At 39.6% G+C, this 19,724-nt stretch overlaps 1 protein-coding gene across 4 annotated transcripts in view; it reads left to right on the top strand.

Moving 5' to 3' along the window:
• The window catches only part of LOC132824364 (activating molecule in BECN1-regulated autophagy protein 1-like), a 446,197-nt gene that overhangs the window by 334,119 nt on the left and 92,354 nt on the right, over window positions 1–19,724 (top strand). For all 4 annotated transcript variants that reach the window (XM_060838755.1, XM_060838754.1, XM_060838752.1 and 1 more), the window contains 2 exons: window positions 6,348–6,437; window positions 11,074–11,261. In XM_060838755.1, the coding sequence (XP_060694738.1) occupies window positions 6,348–6,437; window positions 11,074–11,261 (278 nt within the window). The remainder of the gene's footprint in view (window positions 1–6,347; window positions 6,438–11,073; window positions 11,262–19,724) is intronic.

The following is a 19,724-nucleotide window of genomic DNA, read 5'->3' as shown; positions in this document are numbered from 1 at the left end:
TATTTTTCATGAATGAAACGATGAAATAGATCTTTGTACAAAAACTGCAGAATATTGAAAACCTCATCACAAAATTTGATTAAAGTATGTTGTTGAGTTTGCACGTTTTTAATCAATTGTCAGACAATGAAAACAATCCAATTATCCTCTTAATGAAAAATTTTAATCTCTAATTTAATTGAGACAATTACTGCATCCATCTCATTAGTGATGCTGTAATTATTACATGGAATTACATAGGGAAAATCAAACTGAATTGTTTATTGTGAAGTGAATGTCAGGACCTTTTGTGCTAATATATCCAAACGTGTAAATTAAAAAAGAAAATTGGTAGTTTTATATAGCTACAAGGCATAAAAAAAAGCTCTGAAGCCTAAGCATTTAAAACAATCTTCAGTTCAATTTCATGTTGCCATTTAGCTAGCTTCTGAAATAATGATTCTTTTTCTATGTTTTCAGAAACTAATGCTGCTTTCCTATTTGCCATTTTGCCTGAAAGAGCAAAACATAATTAAAGTGGCACCCTTGTCATTATTGTTACATATTTGCAGGAAGGCTTTGCTTTGCTTTCATAGATACCAGCATGCTTTGCTCACCGTTTCAGAGCACAGTCATCCATGCTGATAACTGATCTGCTTCATAATGGTTCTGAGTGGCCTTAGCTTATTCCTTATATTCTTTCTCATTATTGAATGTCAATAAGAGGAGGTTTATTTTATTTTTGATTTAACTCTTGTAGTTAATGCACTAGGCTCCTGGCTTTGTGACAGTTCTGACAAATGTAAAGTAAGAATTAGCTTCCACATGATTTGATTTGAATTGATTTGATTTATTATTGTCACACATACCTAGATATAGTGAAAACTTTTGTTTTACGTGCAGTATGGACATATCATTCAATACAAAGGCCATAGGATGAAAGGACAGAGCGAGGAATACAAATTTACAGCTGCAATGAGGGTGCACAGAAAGCAAGGTCAACATTAGATTGAATGGATCTCTCAAATTTCACAAGTCTAATAACAGCATGGAGGAAATAGTTCTTGAACCTGTTGGTCATGGAAGGGGTTGGAAGAGATTATAACCTGGATGGGAGGGTCTTTGATGATGTTGGCTGCCTTCTCGATGCAGCTAGAAGTATAAATGGAGTCATTGGATGAAAGGTTGGCTAGTGAGATGGACTGGGCTGTGATTAGAACTCTCTAGTTCATTATAGTCCTGGGCAGGGCAGTTGTTGTACCAATCCTTGATGCATACAAATAGATTGCTGTCTATGGGGTGCACTTTTATGGACAAACCAAATTTCCTTAGCCTCCTGGGGAAGAAAAGGCGTTGATGTGCCTTTTAGACTGTCGCATCAACATGGTGCCCCAGGACAGATTGTTGGTGATAGTCACTCCCAGGAACTTGGCACTCTTGAACATCTCTTTCTCGGCTCTATTGATGTAGTGAGATGCGTGCTGTCTTCCTTACAATATACCTCCTCTGTTTTAGATGGCACTTCAGATTAAGAAACCCTAAATCCAGTACTGTCACTTTCTTTAATGCAGTGTATACATTTAGTTACAAGTGTAGTGAAGTAATTTTTAACGTGAGCAACTTATTTGTTGGATCATCTGAGCCAGAACATAATAAGTAGCATAATTTGGATAAAATCATGAGGAAGGAAGCATGCATCTATCTGTTCCCCTTAGAGCTTCAGCTACAAATCTACAGCTGTCATGGAGCTTCCATCTTAAAAATTTGTTAAATTCAGTGGAAGCAAGCAATGCTTCTGCTTGGCAGTGATTAGAATTTTATTTCTAAGCTTTTGAGCCATTCTTTGTATGCTGTTCAATCAATTAAAAATCATCTTGTATCAAGAGACTTTCTTTCTGTCCACTTGCAACAACCTTTTTTACTTTTATTCAACCTTATTTATTGCACCATGCTTCAAATGACACACAAACATTCAACATCTTGATATTCAGTTTTCAAACTGACAAGATTAAGCGTTAGTGTGATTGAACACAACAGACTGAATGACACAAATCATGTGTTCAAATGCCATATGTTTGGCTGCTGCTATTATATGTACATCCTCAATGCAATCGTTACGTAGCCTTGTGTACATCATTCTTAACATAACCCAAGAATCGGGCGTCTTTTAACTTATCTTCTCTTTGACAAAAAGTTCTATCTCAAACCACCTCTCAGCCTTTCCACGGATTATGTATTATCAAGTTGCTGATGAGTATCCAGTCTAAGATGAGACAAGCTTTCTTCCAGTTCAACATTGAAAAAAATCCATAGGCATAAACATCTTTTCAAGTGTCACCCTGTTTGAGTCGATGCCAATTTTTATTTTGTGTAAAACATCTTGGCACTCTTAACTTCATTAAAAGTGCATTATTCATTAAACAATGACACAGTATATTGCCATTGTTTGAATCAAAGAATCTCTACAGTGCACATAAAGGCCATTCAACCCATCGAGTCTGCACTAACCCTCCGAAGAACATCGCCTATCCCCATAACCCCATGTTTACCATAGTTATTAACGCACCCAGCCTGTGCATCCCCAAACACTGCAGGGCAAATTAGCATGGCCATTTCCTAGCCTGCACATTTTTGGACTGTGGGAGGAAACCAGAACACCCAAAGGAAACCCATGCAGTCACGGGAAGAACATACAAACGCTGGAATTGAGCCTAGGTCTCTGGCGCTGCGAGGCAGTAGTGCTAACCACTGAGGCACCGTGCCACTTGTAGATTGTCTATTTGTGAGAGAGCAGCACGTCGGGAAAGGAAGATATGAAGGGTGATGGGTGAAGGTGCTTTCTGAATAACATCTCTCAGCCCTTTCTTCACAATGTTAGAAGGTCTACAACCAGGTAAATTTCCATTTTCTGATAACATTGGTCATATCATTCAATTCTTGTAGCGATCTTGAATTTCTTCTGGAGTGCCTATTGACAGACTGATTTTCATTTGTGTTTTGGTAGTCTTGACTTCACATCATTTTCTAATTTCGCTTAATCCCACCACTAAATTCAGTTCCTCTATGATCTCACTTCACACACACTATCATCACTTCAGATTTGCCTTCTCACTTGATAAATACAACCTCTTGGCATTTGACAATGTGAACTTTTGTACTGGCATGAATTTCCTGTCCTCAGACTTTGTCCCTTCAAAAGTCACATTATCATGCTTTCGTGAAAAATCTGATCCTTGACTCCTTTATTATTCCCAAACTTCTTTACACTGTATGACCTTGTAACATAACAATGCTGCTTCATTTTATCCTTTGCCTTTCCCACCTTTTCTGGGTTGAATCTTTTCATTCTTCTTTCTCCTGCCCACAACATTGAAACAACCCAGTGATATTCTTTGAGTTATTCCTCAGTATCTTACACACTTCACAGTCGGACTCTGCATATCATCCATGCTGTTAACCACCTTCCATCTTGGTGCTTTCTTCATTCTGTGCTCATCCTAACTGTCCTCGATTGAATTGAAGGATTCTCAAATGTTTTATGTCCCTTTAATGAATTATATGGGGAAAAAGGAAATGGCAGAAGCACTCAATAAATATTCTGTATCATCCTTCATCACAGAACACACTGTAGAAGTAGTGGGAAAGCAAATTCTGGAAAAATAAGAAATTAAGCAAATTGTATTCAGAAAAAAATGCCAATTAGTACTAGAGAAAACAATTGTATTAAAATGGCTCTTTACTCGAATGTGTATAGTTTTTGGAACAAAATAAATGAATTAAAACACAAATATATATTAATGGTTATCACCTTACAGCTTTCCCAATATCAGGGATATTGTGACTTTTCAAAAGAGCAGACAGGAAGAAAATGGTGATGGGGTCACAATGAAGTACAGGATAGAATAAGTACAATTGGAAAAACATTATCTTGGATCAGAAGACATTGAATCCCAATGGTGGTGGTAAGGGGAAGGAGACAGTGGTAGTAGTGGTTGATAGGCCCCTTAACAATAGCTATACAGTGGGACAGATAATAAATCAGGAGACAATGAGGACATCAACAAAGGCAAGTACATTAATCATGGGTGAGTTTAATCTTCATGGAAAATCGATTGGTAAAGATAGTCACAAGGATGAATTCACAGAATGTCTTCTGGACAGTTTCCTGAAATATGCTGTGGATCCAACCAGGGATCAGGGTAGTTTAGATTTGGTGAGGCATGGTTCATGAGACAGCTTTAAAAAATTATGTCTGAGTAAAAAATCCCCTCAGCAAATTGATCATAACATGATTGAATTTAGAGGGAGGAACTTGGGTTGTGAGCAACTGCACTAAGCTTAAATAAAGCTTATTACAAAGGAATGAGGGCAGAACCAGCTGGAATGGACTGGGGAAGGGGTTTAGCAGCAAAGGCAGAGGAGGAACAATAGCAGACATTTAAGAAACTAGTTCAAGTTTCTGCTAAAATAACATGTTCCAGTGAGGGAAAAGGATTCTGTGAAAGGGATAAGCCAACCATGGTTAACCTGGGCAGTAAAAGACAGCATCAATTTGAAAGAAAGAAAATACAATGTGGTAAAGTTTAGTAGAAATTTGGAGGATTGGGAAAGCAATGAGGGTGACATCCAGAATTTACCGAGGGATGTGGACAGGCGAAGCAAGTGGACAGAAACTTGGCAGATGGAATACAATGTGAATAAATATCAGGTTGTGCATTTTGGCAGGAAGAATAGAGGAGGTGGATGGTATTTTAATGGAGAAAGACAGTGGAAGGCAGCAGTTCAAAGGTATTTGGGAGTCTTTATGCTTGAATCACAAAATGCTAGCATCCAACATCAGCATATGGAATGTTTGCCTTTATTTCAAAGGAGACAGAGTACATGTGACCACAATAAATCAAATCAAATCAAATTAAATTTAAAAATAGGCAGGTTTTGTTCAAGCTATTCAAAGCTCTAGTCAGACCACAGTAGGGATACTGTGACCTGTTTAGGGTCCCAATTCTAAGGAAAGTCCAGAGAAGGTTCACTTGGCTGATCCTGGGTATGGAGGACTGCCCTTTGAAGAGAGGTTGAGTAGATTGGGCCTGTACTCGTGGGAATATATAAGAATGAAACAAAAATGATTTTTAAGGGACTTGACAGGTAGATGAGGAGAGGTATTCCTCCTTGAGTGAGGGTTTAGGACCAGATGACATAAGGTCAGAAAAAGGAATTGTACATTTCGGGCAGAGATGAGGAATTTGTTCTGAGGGTAGTGAATCTGGAATTCTTTATCACAGAGGGCTTTGAGACTGGCTCATAAAGAATATTCAAGGTTAAGATAGACAGATTTATAATGACTAAGGTAATCTAGAGTTTTGAGAAATGGCAGGACAGAGGGATTATCAGATCAGCCAGGATCTAATTGAATGGTGGAGCAGGCTCAATGAGCTAAATGGCTTACTTCTGGTCCAATGTCTTACAGTCTAAACATTGACAATCCACCATATCTGGTGGGCTGCCCTCTAGGGTTTTAAAAATGATGACAAAAGAACAGTGGATTGGTTAGAGCTTCTAAATTCCTGAATTTCGCCATCAATTCCACCATAAATTATAGTGCTGAATTAAAGCTGTAATGCATAAGGAAGGAACATCTCGTTAAACATGATAAGGAAAATACAGTAAAGCATTCATACACAATTTCTGCCAATAATGTCTTGACTGAAACAAACTACTTGCACTTATAAATCTTTTTTAAAAAATGATTCAGTATGCATCATACAGAATAAGAAGGTAATACTGGGAGGATATAGCCCAGGATAGTTTGAGGAGCATTAAAGAAATGTAAGGGTGAGAGGTTCAGGAGGAATGCTCCCGTCCATGTGCCCAAGATACTTAAAGACTACAACAAAACTGCAACCCAGCAGTGGAACAAATCCAAATGAAGCAAATGCCAGAAAAGCAGATGTACTCAGTGATGTGAGCTGCAGGAGAATGCAAGGTAGGGACAGAGCAGGCAGAGGAGAGGTGCTTATAAATGAGAGCATTTCAAATTCAATACTCGAGGGAGTGAGAGTCAAAAGATTGTCATGGTAAGTTATGATCGGGAATGTGTTACCTGAAAGTATGATGAGATCATGTTGAAAAGTAACATTGAAATGATCAATGCATAAATGTTTGTAAAGGAAAAACATGGAGAAGTATGGGGTAGAAAGTTAGGGTTGGGACTAATTAAATGGCATTTCTAAATGATCCAAGTGGCCTCCTATGTGTATGATTTCACAGTATGTATTCAAGTCTGTATTAAGCAGTTGAATTCATTTAGCATGCAGAGCTCCAAGGGAAAGAGAACAAAATCATAACCACCGTACTCTTTTTCTTTGCAGTGCATCGAAATTGGAGACCGAGCACAACTGGGAACAACTGTCAGAGCCTGTTTCCTCCCACCACAGCAACAGGAACAATGAGCGGCCTGGGTAAACTTATCTCACGTTTCCTGCTTTGGGTGCAAATTCCTTTAGTTTTACTCATTTGAATTCCAGCTCGGATCTGCACGAGGCTATAATATACACTACAGAACACACAAAAAATAATAAGCTGCAGTTAAGGAGAAAACTGCTTTCCAAGAGCTGGGTACAGGCGCAGCAGGCGAAATGGAGGCTGCCTTTTTCTAGTTGGATTGCTCACACATGTTTAATTCTGGCACTGAGGCAGTTGGCAGCAGCAAAGCAGAACAATACTCAGAGGAGAGGTGATGAATGTCTGCTGATCAAGGCAGGAGATTCCGAATGATGTACAATTCTGGGATGAGCTAACTGATGCAAGATATGCAGATGACAAGCATGTTGGTGAATCACTGAAGTAGAAGAATTAGAGCCCTTAATTTTTCTTTTACATTAGCACTGTAATTTAACTAGTAATTTACGACTTAGCTACCAGGTCATTTGGAAAAATGTTTGCTTTATTTTGTTTGTATACTGTTAAGAGCAAGTCAGAGCAAACATTTTCTAGTCCAGTTCATTGATTCTCTGTAATACTCAAAGCATTTCTAATACAGGGTTGTGAACAGAAAACCTGCAGGTTATTACTGAATCTGTAAAGTGGGATCTTTTACCGTAATTGAGAAATCGTCATGGATTGCATCATGACTTTCTGTGACCCAGACCTTTACTCATTACTCAGTTAGCTGTTTTATTGAGTTTGCTGCAGTGTAAATTTTTCCAGTTGTTATAAAGGTTCTTTGATGAAACAGAGCTTAAGCTCTAACTGTGCTCAGTCATTTACTAAACCTTCAAAAATGGTTCAGTTCTCATTGTAATGATCTGAATGTCAGCTCTGGCTCAGTCGATAGCAGTCGTTTTTTTCAGAAGATTGTGGGTTCAAATCTAATTTCAGAAATTTGAATGCACAAATCTAGGCTGACCATCCAACCTAGGGATGCCGCATTGTTGACAATACCTTTTTTTGGATGAGACATTAAACCAAGGACCTATCAGGTGAGCGTCTAAGATCATATTACATGATTTGAAAGAAGATCAAGAGGGTTTCCCTAGTGTCCTGGCTAAAATCTATCTTTCAGTCAGTATAACTACATGTGACATAAGAACAGCACTTTGGGACAGCATGATGGCTCAGTGGTGAGCACTACTACCCCACACACTAGAGACCCAGGTTCAATTCTAGCCTCGGTTACTGTCTGTGTGGAGTTTGCATGTTCTTCCCATGTTTGTGTGGGTTTCCTCTTGGTGCTTTGGTTTCCCCCACAGTGCAAAAATGTACAGGTTAGGTGGATTGGCCATGCTAAATTGCCCATAGTGTCCAGGGATGTAAAGGTTAGGTGGATTAGCCATTGGAAATGCAGGGTAACAGGGATAGGGTGGAGGGTGAGTCAGGGTGGGATGCTCTTCAGAGAATTAGTGTGGTTTCGTTGGGCCAAATGGTCTATTTCCACGCTAGGGATTCTAAGAAAACAGGAGTAGGTAATTCAATAATATCATGGCTGATCTAATTGTAGCCTCAACTTCACATTCCCATCTCCACCCCAGATAACCTTGTAACCTTTGGTCAAGAATCTCTCTATCTGAAAATATTCATTCCCCACCTCCACACCCTCTACGGAAGCGAATTCCAAAGACAACTTCTTCATCTCCATATTATATAAATGACTCTTCATTTTTAAGCTGTGTTCTCTAGGTCTAGTTTCTCAGAAAATGAAGCACCCAGTCAAATCCCCTCAAGTTATGATACTTTTCAGTAAGATCACCTCTTATTGTTTGGGCTTAAATTCACTGGAGTTTCATTCTGTCCAAGCTTTCCTCATAGAGTGCTCTCCTCATCCCAGGAATGATTTGAGTGAACGTTGTCTAAGCTGCTTCTAATGCAATTATGATTTTTTTTAAATAGAGAAAAGAAATGTAAACATAACTCTAGGTGTAGCTTCACCATCGTCCCATTCCTCTTGCAATAAACAACAGCATTCCATTTGCCTTCCTAGTCAATCGCTATACCTGCATACTAACTTTTTTTTAAGTTTCACATTCCTGGGTACTCAGATTCCTGTGTACATTTTCTGCAGTCTCTTTTCATTTCACAAATGTGTTGCTTTTTTTGATGTCCCGGCCAAAGTGGGCAAGTTCACTTTTTTTTCTCCATAATATACACTGTCTGTCAACTTTTTTGCCACTCACTTAACCTATTTATAACCCTTTGTAAACTTTCTGCATCCTCTTCACAACCTACTTACCGATTTGTATTATCAGCAAATTTAGAAACTATGCAGTTGGTTGCTTCTTCCAAGCCTTTGATAAGTGTGACCTTGTGGCACAACACTTGTCATATGCTGCCAAACCAAAAATGACCTATTTATGTCTGCAGCTGCAAATGTGTTGCTGGTCAAAGCACAGCAGGCCAGGCAGCATCTCAGGAGTAGAGAATTCGACGTTTCGAGCATAAGCCCTTCCTGATGAAGGGCTTATGCTCGAAACGTCGAATTCTCTATTCCTGAGATGCTGCCTGGCCTGCTGTGCTTTGACCAGCAACACATTTGCAGCTGTGATCTCCAGCATCTGCAGACCTCATTTTTTACTTATTTACGTCTGCAGTCTGTTTCCCATTATCTAACAAATCCTCTAAGTATGCTTGTATATTTCCATCCACAATGAGCTCTTATTTAGATTTCCAACAGGTGTTTGACAAGGTGCACATCTGGGTACAGTGCATCCACTCGTTCCCCTTTATCAACTTCCTCAAAGACCTCGAATGAATTAGTCAAAAATAATTTTCCTTTCACAAAATAAGTTCATTGGATGCAAAGTTCTTTAGGCCATCCTAAGATTGTGAAAGGCACAATTTAAATATAATACATTTCTTTATTCAGTCACATTTTTGGTTTAAACAAATTGCTAAGGAAAATATATATAGAATACTTAGGACATCTTATTAATTGTGTTAGCTGTGTTGGAGCTGTAGTTTGCAAGCCCAACTCCTATTGTACATGTTTAAACAAACTTAGTGCTCTTGAGGGAATTCTGGAAAGGCAATAGATACAGAATTGTCATTGTTGTCCTCAATGCAAAACATATACAAAACAAAGTGTAGCCATTTTGACAGTGAAGACTTAATGAGGCAGCGTCTCCTCTTCACATGCACTATTTAGGAAATAAGTCCTGAAAATTGTACTGATTCATAACCAGGCTTGAGTCAAATGAATTCCACATATGTTGAGCATCTCATGAACTTTGAATGTGATATCCATTAATTCATCCTATTGATCAGGTATTGAAACTCAATTCCATTAAATATAATGAAGTTGATTAACATTCATTTGGAACGCTGTGTGGCCAAGTATTGGCCACACTCTGGCCAGTGTGGCCAGAGCCAGCCTGTATTTAAATGGTGTGATCTGCATAGGTAGACTTAAGCATATCTAGATTTTTTTACACGTTTTGCACATTGTATTTGACAGTTAAGAGATTGCTGGAAGTTTAAAAACCAATCTTTACACTTTACTGGCCAGAAAACTAGTCTTCATACTTGCTTTGACTCAGGTTTTTAATGCTGAGCACAGAACACAAATATATACTGTCAAGTGAGTTTTTAAGTGAGTAGTATATGATTAGATTAGATTCCCTACAGTGTGGAAACAGGCTCTTCGGCCCAACAAGTCCACACCAACCCTCCAAAGAGCAACCCACCCAGACTCATCTCCCTCTGACTAATGCACCTAACACTACAGGCAATTTAGCATGGCCAATCCACCTAACCTGCACATCTTTGGATTGTGGGAGAAAACCGGAGAACCCAGAGGAAACCCATGCAGACACAGGGAGAATGTACAAACTCCACACACGCAGTCGCCCGAGGCTGGAATCGAACCCAGGTCCTTGGCACTGTGAGGATGCATTGCTAACCACTGAACCGCCGTGCCACACATGATGTGATGATCTTTAATTTTGAAGAGAAATTTAAATACCCAGTGATTAACCGGAAGAACTTTTCATTAAATTTTCGCATATTTAAACAAAAAAAAAAATTACCGGGAGTAACTTAGCAGAATACCAGGTATGGCCTTAAATTGTCAATCTAGTTTTCTTTACTTCCCTGCTAGAGTTCTCTGCTGGGATTTTTCTTTCTGCAACTTTCTTTAAAAAGGAAATGATTTTACACTTTTAGTTTCGTTTTGCAGATCTGTAAAGTCTGTAAACTTAGATCAACTGTCTCAATGTAATTTAGTTTTGGTAGTGTAAGCATAGTTATTCGTTATTTTCGAGCTCAAATGCAATGAGGTGGCAAGACCTGATTTAGGCCAGAATTCTTGTCTTAATGTTATGTCTCTCTTTTGACTGGGTGTTTCCCAATAAAGAAATGCAAATAGTTTAGTTACTCTCTCAATACACCTTACAGAATTAAGGTATTGAATAGTATTGCAAATGACTTTGAAAGAGTTCTCCCATCCATCCAGAATTATGCATTGTGAGAACATAATGGGAGGCAAAATGAGAAAGAAAAATACAAATGAGAAAGCTGCTGTTTATTGGTAAGCATGACACCTGTTTGCTTAGAGAAAAATCTTTTGGAATACTAATCTGAGTAATAATTTTGCTATTATTTCAGGCCAAACCGGACATCTTGGAGGACAGACCGTGATATGGGACTCATGAATGCTATTGGTCTGCAACCTCGCAATCCTGCCCCTTCTGTGACCTCACAAGGAACCCAAACGCCATCTCCACAACTGCAGAATGCAGAGACCCAAACCGACAGGGATTTGCAGGAAGCTACCACTTCAGGGACCAGCCAGGGTAAGAAACCCAGAATCAGGGAACAACTTATATTAGCTGTAAAAGTATCAAGTGAGAAAACTGGCCATTGTGTCAACTTTGTGATATCTGAGTGTCTGCAGTTTCCTTGAATTATGAGCAACCAGTTGTATCTCTTTCAACCCATAGCCCATTCAGAAAAAGGTTGTGCAAAATTTCATTTATGTTTATCTTTTTGGTGCAACTTAACAATAAAGCTTTATATTCAAGACCGTAAAATGGTAGAAATATAAAAATAAATGAACCAACCAATGTAACAAAATTGCTGCCGTGCTTCTATAGGAATCTCAGCTGTTTTTGTGGCATCAGTAGATACGGAATTGTGTGGGCCTGGTGGATGAGCTGTGTGTGGCAAATCGATCATATTAAACCAGAATTGGGAATTGCAAGCTAAGCTAGTTAACTCTGAACTGCAATATTCCTGTTTCACATTTGATGTGAAAGCAGCCACCTTCAAGAGTACCCTTTGTCAAATCATTTCAAAGCAATTCAATATCAAACGTTAGCTGCAATTATAAGTAAATTAATTGCAACTTAATTTATTTTTCTATTTTTGGCCACAAATAGATGCTTCCAAGATTTGTGATTTCCCCTTTCTTAAATTCTTACTTGAATATTTTATTTTTTGATCCATTAAGTGGCTAACACGTTGGTTGGAAAATCCCAGGTTAAAAAATGGAATTTCTTTGTAAAACACCAGAAGACTTTGTCCCCCTGAAATACATAAATATGTAACTGTTATTATGTTTGTATGTGTCAACATAATCCATGCACTCTTGCTTCACAGCGACAGCGTTCCGGATTCTCGGGTAACTGTCTGTGTGGAGTTTGCGCATTCTGCCCGTTTCTGCATAGGATTCCTTCGGGTGCTCTGGTTTCCTCCCGCAGTCTGAAGTTGTGCAAATTAGTTGGACCGGCCATGCTGAATTGCCCATAGTGTCCAGGGATGTGTTGGCTAGATGGATCAGCCTTTGGAAATGCAGGGTAATAGGGATAGGGTAGGGGAGTAGGCCTGAGTTAGTGTGAACTTGATGGACCAAATGGTCTGCTTCCACACTATAGGGATTCTATGATTCTATGTGAGCAATTATTAATGTTAGGTGTGTTATCTGTTTAAACCATTTCACTGAGAAAAGGTTGCTTTTACCTTGTCTGTCAGTCTAAATTGTCCTGTTATTTGTGATATATGAACAAAGTGCATGATTATTCTAACTCTCCCAACCATAAAACTACAGAATCTACAAAGTTGGCACCTTCCCTGGCAGGATATTCCATACATTTATTTCCCTGTGGTATTGTTCCAAATTTATTGTTCATGAATTTATATTTTTAACTCTGGCCTCATTTTAAAATAATATTCATGATTTACCTTATCTAGGTCGTTGGTATGCTTTGATTACTTTTCCATAAGTTGTTTTTTTTTTCCCCTCCCTCTGGACTGTAGACATTGAGATTTTAATTTTAACCTTTCCTCTTGGGTCATCTCACTTGCTCTTCTAATCATACTTTTTTTCCCTGCATACTGCTCTATGTTTGCAAATGTTGACTTTACTGTAACTGCAAGTGTGGTCTGAGTAATACATTGTACATCTTCAGTCTAATTCAGATGGCATGTGCTCCATTTTTCTGGCTGTTTAATCTAGCACTTTGGTGTTTTGTAACAACCTCATCAACTTCCCTCTCCCTCGTCAGAGAAAGTTTGATTATTGCTCCGAAACACCTTAAATTAATTTTCCTCCATTTATTTTTTCATACTTAAGTTGCAAATGTGTTTATTCATTATAAAACATAGCCTAGGGGTGTAGTAGCCAAGAGGTACTGGTTTGCACTTTCCAGAAGTTGTAGTCTATGGCAGTTTGTGGAACTAAAATCAATAAATTATAGGCTTAGGTGAGAAAGAAAATGACCAGATTGAACAAATGGCAAAAACTGCCAGATTGTTAGTTTGCTGAAAGCCTTCAGGAAAGAGAACTCACCAGCCATCCACTCTGACCTACATGTAACATAATCCCACGCAATGTGGCTATCATGTCCTAAGGGCAAAGAATGATGGCAATAATTATCTGCCTGCCCTTTCCAACCAGCACCCTGAGAACAAATCATAATTAAATCCATGCAGTATTGACATTGAAGAACAGCTGAATTCAAACTCAAAGCAAAAAAAAATGGTGACTTGATAAAAGACTAATGTGTTGAGTCTTTCAGTTTGGATGACTAAAGAATTCAGTTCCAATCTAAATTTATGTAGAGAATGCTATGAAGAAAAACATTCAGACAGTTGGATTGTTCAATATGAGAACTCAGGCAGTGAGCTTTGTAACTGTTGGCATATTGATTTTCTTCATTGTGCACCCTCTCCACAAAGCTTTTTTTTAAATGAGGCTTTATTTCATTCATCCACCCAAAACAAAGCTTCACATGGCCTACAGTACAGCAGCTAGCTATTGGCATGATTTATTTTTAATTCCAAGGTCATGAACAATATTCAATTAAAATATAGGCTGCACTATCGTCAATTCATAACAACAGAATGACTCCATGTTTTTATTTTTAAAAGAAACTTCCAGTCACTAAAAAGCCTAATATGTATTATTAGATCTAAAACTTCACCGTTTGCTTTCATAAGAAAGTAAAGACCTACATTTATAGAGTGCCTCTAACAATCTTAGGACATTCAAAGCACTTTGCAGCCTATAAAGTACTTTTTAAGTATAGTCACTGTTGTAACGTAGACACATAACAGCCATAAGACCATAAGATTAGGCCATTCAGCTCATCAAATCTGTTCTATCACTCGATCATGGCTGATAGGTTTCTCAACCCCAGTCTCTTGCCTTCACCCTGTAACCTTTGATCTCCCTACTTATCAAGAACCTATCTATCTCTGTTTTCAAGACACTTAATCTCTTGGCACCCACAAACTTGTATGGCAGTGCGTTTCACAGATTCACCACCCTCTGGTTGAAGAAATTCCACCTCATCTCGGTTCTAAAGGGTAGTCCCTTCACCGTGAGGTTGTGCCTTGGGTTTACTAGTCTCTCCTACTGGTAGAATCACCTTCTCTGCATCCACTCTCAATATTCTGTCAGTTTCAATGAGAATCTTTTCCACCCTCGCCCCTTCCTTCTAAACTCCATTGAGTTTAGCCAGTTTAACAAACTCTAGCCAGTTTGCAAATAGCAGGACCTTGCAAACAGCAGGGTGATAAATGACTGAATAATCTGTTTAATTAGGTTGAAGATTAACTATTGACTGGGACACTGTGGGGTACTCCCATGTTCTTCTTTAAAATAGTGCCTTGGAATCTTTTGCATCCATGTGAGAATTTAGACAGGATCTCAGGTTAATGTCCCATCTAAAGGCCAGGGGCATCTATGGTGAAATGTACCTGGAATGTCCATGTGGATTATGTGCTCTAGTCTCTCTAACTCAAATGCGAGTATTACAAACAACTGTGGCTGACATTTGTGTCAATATTGTTTCAGAAAAAGCAGTGTGTCTCTAGAACTAAGCACTATTCCATACCTGAAGTTATTGCAATTGAAGAATCATTATTTTGGCACTAACAACAGGGTATATAGGGTATAGCATCAATCCGGGCTGGTTTGATGGTGGGGGAATTGTTGATGCTACTAGTTTAATCTTTACACTAAGTTCAAAAGCTTTGTTAATTGTTTGCATTCTTCACAGATGTATTTTGCGTAGTCATATGATTTCTAAGGCTTTATATTATCAGCCACCTATTGCGCACTTTTCCACTGTTGCACCATTGCTTCATATTCCCATCACTCTATTAGAGTGGAAGGAAGTTCAAACAATGTGGATATCAAGAAATAATGAACTTCATTATAATACTTAGTCATGTCATAGTCGTGTATAATCAGACTGCTTAAATGGCCCATCCTAGCATAGGAAAACATTACTAAAGTGAAATAATAAAGACTACAGAGATTATGAAAATCAATTACTATATCCAGTAATGTCATAATACACTGATTTGTTCATATCTGACAGGTATGATTTATTCATAACTTCATTTACATTATGATCAGTAATGTCAACTCAAAAGAGTTCATCACCTCCTGAGACTGGTATTGTTCATGCCTAGATATATAGACCTAAAATTGAACACAACATTTGGCCCCTTGAGCCTGCCCTACCATTCAGTAAGATCGTGGCTGATCTTTTCGTAGACTCACTTAAGCTCCACTTAGCCACCCGCTCACCATAGCCCTTAATTCCTTAACTGATCAAAAAACTATCTATCTTTGCCTTAAAGATATTCAATTGAAAGCTGTAAAGCTAAAAAAAATCATTTATCCATTTAAAGGGTCTTGAGGTTAAACTGTTAAGGTTAAACTCTTAAGGTTTGTATTTGTTGCAGATATTCTGTCACTTTCTTAAATAATAAAAATGTGACATTAGGGTATGCTTATCAAAATACCGTAGTCTGCATTTTGCTCTCAGTGGTGATCATTCTCCATTACACTTAGATATGCCCACAGATCTCCTCTGGAATTTTGCACTTGAGCGATCTAAATTAGAATATAAAAATGGCACAGTGGTCTTTTACTGAGCACGTGTAAACCAGAAATGTAACTATGTATTACCTTAACCAGTCAGATTGAAGTATTGTTAATAAACACCTCCACGTTAATCTGAAAGTGTCACTTAAGGATATCTAATCAATTGCAAATCTGGAACAGAAAATAAAAAAGGGGAAACCAGATGGGATCAAGTGATACCAAATGTAACTGAAGAATGGAGACAGAAAGTAAGAATCTACAGACAAGTTAGCTTAAGTTCTGTCATTGGGAAAATGTTAGAACTTACCATTTCATCAGGGAACTTGGAAAGATTAGATTAGATTAGATTAGATTAGATTAGATTAGATTACTTACAGTGTGGAAACAGGCCCTTCGGCCCAACAAGTCCACACCGACCCGCCGAAGCGCAACCCACCCATACCCCTACATTTACCCCCTACCTAACAATACGGGCAATTTAGCATGGCCAATTCTCCTGACCTGCACATCTTTGGACTGTGGGAGGAAACCGGAGCACCCGGTGGAAACCCACGCAGACACGGGGAGAACGTGCAAGCTCCACACAGTCAGTCGCCTGAGTCGGGAATTGAACCCAGGTCTCTGGCGCTGTGAGGCAGCAGTGCTAACCACTGTGCCACCGTGCCGCCCTAAGTTTCAGGGTGATCAGGCAGAGTCAGTATGGTTTTGTGAAGGACAAATCATGTTTAACTAATTTATTGGCCTTCTTTGAGGAAGTGATCTGTACTGTGGGTAAAGGGGAAGCAATGGGTTTACTGTACTTGGAATTCTAGAAGACACTTGATAAGATGCCAAGTTCAAGTTCATTGCAGAAAGTAAAAGCTCATGGTGCAAAAGATTGACAAGCTGGCAGGAACCAAAGTGGGCATAAATTTTCTGGTTGGTAAGATGCAACAGGATATGCCAGTGGGATGAGTTTTGAGGCTTCCACTTTTTAAAATCTGTATAAATTACTTGGATGAACAACCAAAGGTTTGTGAAATTTTCTGATGACGTCAGAATGGGGAAAGTAATTTGTGAACAGAATATGAGGCTACAGAGGAATATAGATAAGTCAATTGAGAGGGCAAAGCTCTAGCAACTGGAGTGTAATGTGGGAAAATGTGAAACTGTGTATTTGGGGACTCTGTATCTATGAGATGCAGAGGATTCTGGGTGTCCTAGTATAAGAATCGCTAAAGGTTCATTTGCAGGTGCAGCAAGTAATCAGAAAAGCTAATAGAATGTTATTGTTTATTGCTAAGTGACTTAATTATAAAAGTAATGACTTAATGCTTCAGTTATACAAGTCATTGGTGAGATCACATCCAGAGTATTGTGCACATATTGATCTCTTAATTTAAGAAAGAACATAAATAATTTAGAAGATGTTCAAAGAACGTTGAGCAAACTTGTCTTGTGAGGAAACATTGGACAGACTTGGTTTGTGTTTTAGTAAAGAGGTAACTTGGTTGAAACATGTGAGAAGGAATTTTCCTCTTGTGGAACAATCTAGAACTAGGCGTCATTGTTTGAAAATGAGAGTTGGCTATTTTGAACAGAAATTAGAATTTCTTTTCTCATAGAGGATCCTGAATCTTCAGAACTCTTCCTCACAAGCTGGTGGAAGTCAATATCTTTGACTGTTTTTAAGGCAGAGGTAGATAAATTCATCATAATCGAGCGTATGGAAGGTTATTGGGTCAGCAGAAATGTGATTTAATCAGATAAATAATGATTATATTGAATGATGGAGCAGGCTCAAAGGGACAAGTGGCCTGTTCCTGTTACTAATATGTATATTTGAGAAATAAAATGGACAACAAGAAAGGACTTTTAAAAAATATCCAACAAGCAGTAATTGTTAAATTAGATGCCACATTGGTCAGAGTTCACTTTTAGTCTTAGGTCCTTGCACTGCAGTTCACAAGCTGTAACGGTTGCTAGTGAATGAAGTGTGAATGATATAAATTTAAGATTTCTCTCCATTCTGTGTATGTAGGAGTTGAGGCTCTGAACAAGATGACGATGTAACAGCACTTTAAGAAACTACACAATTTAGATGGTAATTTTGTGATCTCCTGTTTAACTGTGAATGTACAGGTGCTAGATATCGCAGTCTGCTATTAGTCTCATCAAAATTTGGACTAGTTCAAATTGAGGTGGAGAAAGTGAGGACTGCAGATGCTGGAGATCAGAGTTGAAAAGTGTGGCACTGGAAAAGCACAACAGATCAGGCAGCATCCAAGTAGTAGGAGAATGGACGTTTTGCACATAAGCCCTTTATTAGAAATGTGGGGGAGGTGGGAAAGGGGCTAAGAGATAAATAGGAGGGTGGGGGTGGGGCTGGGGGAAGGTAGCTGGGAAGGCGATAGGTGGATGGTGCTGGGGGGTGACGGTGATAGATTGGAGAGGAGGGTGGAATGGATAGGAAGATAGACAGGTTAGAGCTGCTCAAGAGGGCGGTGCTGAGTTGGATCTGGGATGCGTTGGGAGGAGAGAAGATGAGGAAACTGGTGCAATCGACCTTGGTGTCATGTGGTTAGAGGGTCCTTAGCCAGAAGATGAGGCATTCTTCCTCCAGTCGTCAGGTGGCTTGAATTTGACATTGGAGCAGGCTCAGGACTTGCGGAAGGGGAGTTGGAATGGTCAGCAACAGGGAGGTGGGGTTGATTGGTGCATTTGTCCCAACGATGTTCCTTGAAATGTTCTGTGAGTTGGTGTCCTATCTCCCTGATGTAGAGGAGACCACATCTGAGCAACGGACACAGTAGATGATGTGTTTGGATGTTCAGGAAAACCTCTGCTGGATATGGGAGGATACTTTGGGGACTTGGACAGAGGTGGGGTGGGGGTGGGGAGGTGTGTGTGCAGCTTTTATACACCTTGCGGTGGCAAGGGAAGGTACTGGTAGTGGAGGGTGGGTTGGTGGAGGGGAGCGTTGACCTAATGAGGGAGTCGTGGAGGGAGTGGTATCTGCGGAATGCTAATAAGGGTGGGGAGGGAAAGAGTGGTCAACAGGTCTGAATTCCAATGGTCTGCATTCCACAGAGACCACTTCCTCCATAACTCCCTCGTTAGATCCACACTCCCTACCAATTCACCCTCCACTACCAGCACCTTCACTTGCTGCCACAAGAGGTGTATAACCTGTGCCCAGACATCCCCCTTCACCTCTGACCAAGGCCCCAAAGGATCCTTCTACATCCAGCAGAGGTTTTCCTGCACATCCAAACACCTCGTCTACTGTGGTTGTTACTCTTGATGTGGTCTCCTCTACACTGGGGAGACAGGATGCCAACTCACAGAACATTTCAAGAAAGATCTCTGGCACACACGCCAAACAACCCACTGCCCTGTGGCCGACCACTTCAACTCCGCCTCCCACTCCACCAAAGGCATGCAAGTCCTGGGCCTCTGCCAAATCCTTGCCACCCGGCGCCTGGAGTACCGATGCCTCATCTTCCACCTTGGAACCCTGCAACCCTCCAATCAACATCGATTTCACCAGTTTCCTCATCTCCCCTACCCCAGATCCAACTCGGCACTGCCCTCTCGAACTGTCTTACACCTATCCATCTTCCTTCCTACTTATCTGCTTCACCCTCTCCTCCAACCTGTCACCATCAACCCCATCTCCATCCACCTATCACCTTCCCAGCTACCTTTCCCTCCAACCCCCACCCCTACCCCACATTCCTGATGAAGGGTTATGCCTGAAGCATTGATTCTTCTGCTCCTTGGATGCTGCCTGGCCTGTCGTGCTTTTCCAGGACTACACTTTTCGATCTAGTTTGTATTGACTCAAGTTATCAAGTGTACACTAATGGTGCTGTTCAGTACTAAATTTTCTGCAGATTCCAAATGAAAGACCAGTTATTTTAGAACCAACTGGTTCAAT

Source organism: Hemiscyllium ocellatum, chromosome 18 (assembly GCF_020745735.1).
Source record: "Hemiscyllium ocellatum isolate sHemOce1 chromosome 18, sHemOce1.pat.X.cur, whole genome shotgun sequence".
NCBI classification, from domain to species: domain Eukaryota; kingdom Metazoa; phylum Chordata; class Chondrichthyes; order Orectolobiformes; family Hemiscylliidae; genus Hemiscyllium; species Hemiscyllium ocellatum.
This window is presented reverse-complemented; position numbering and strand designations above follow the sequence as displayed.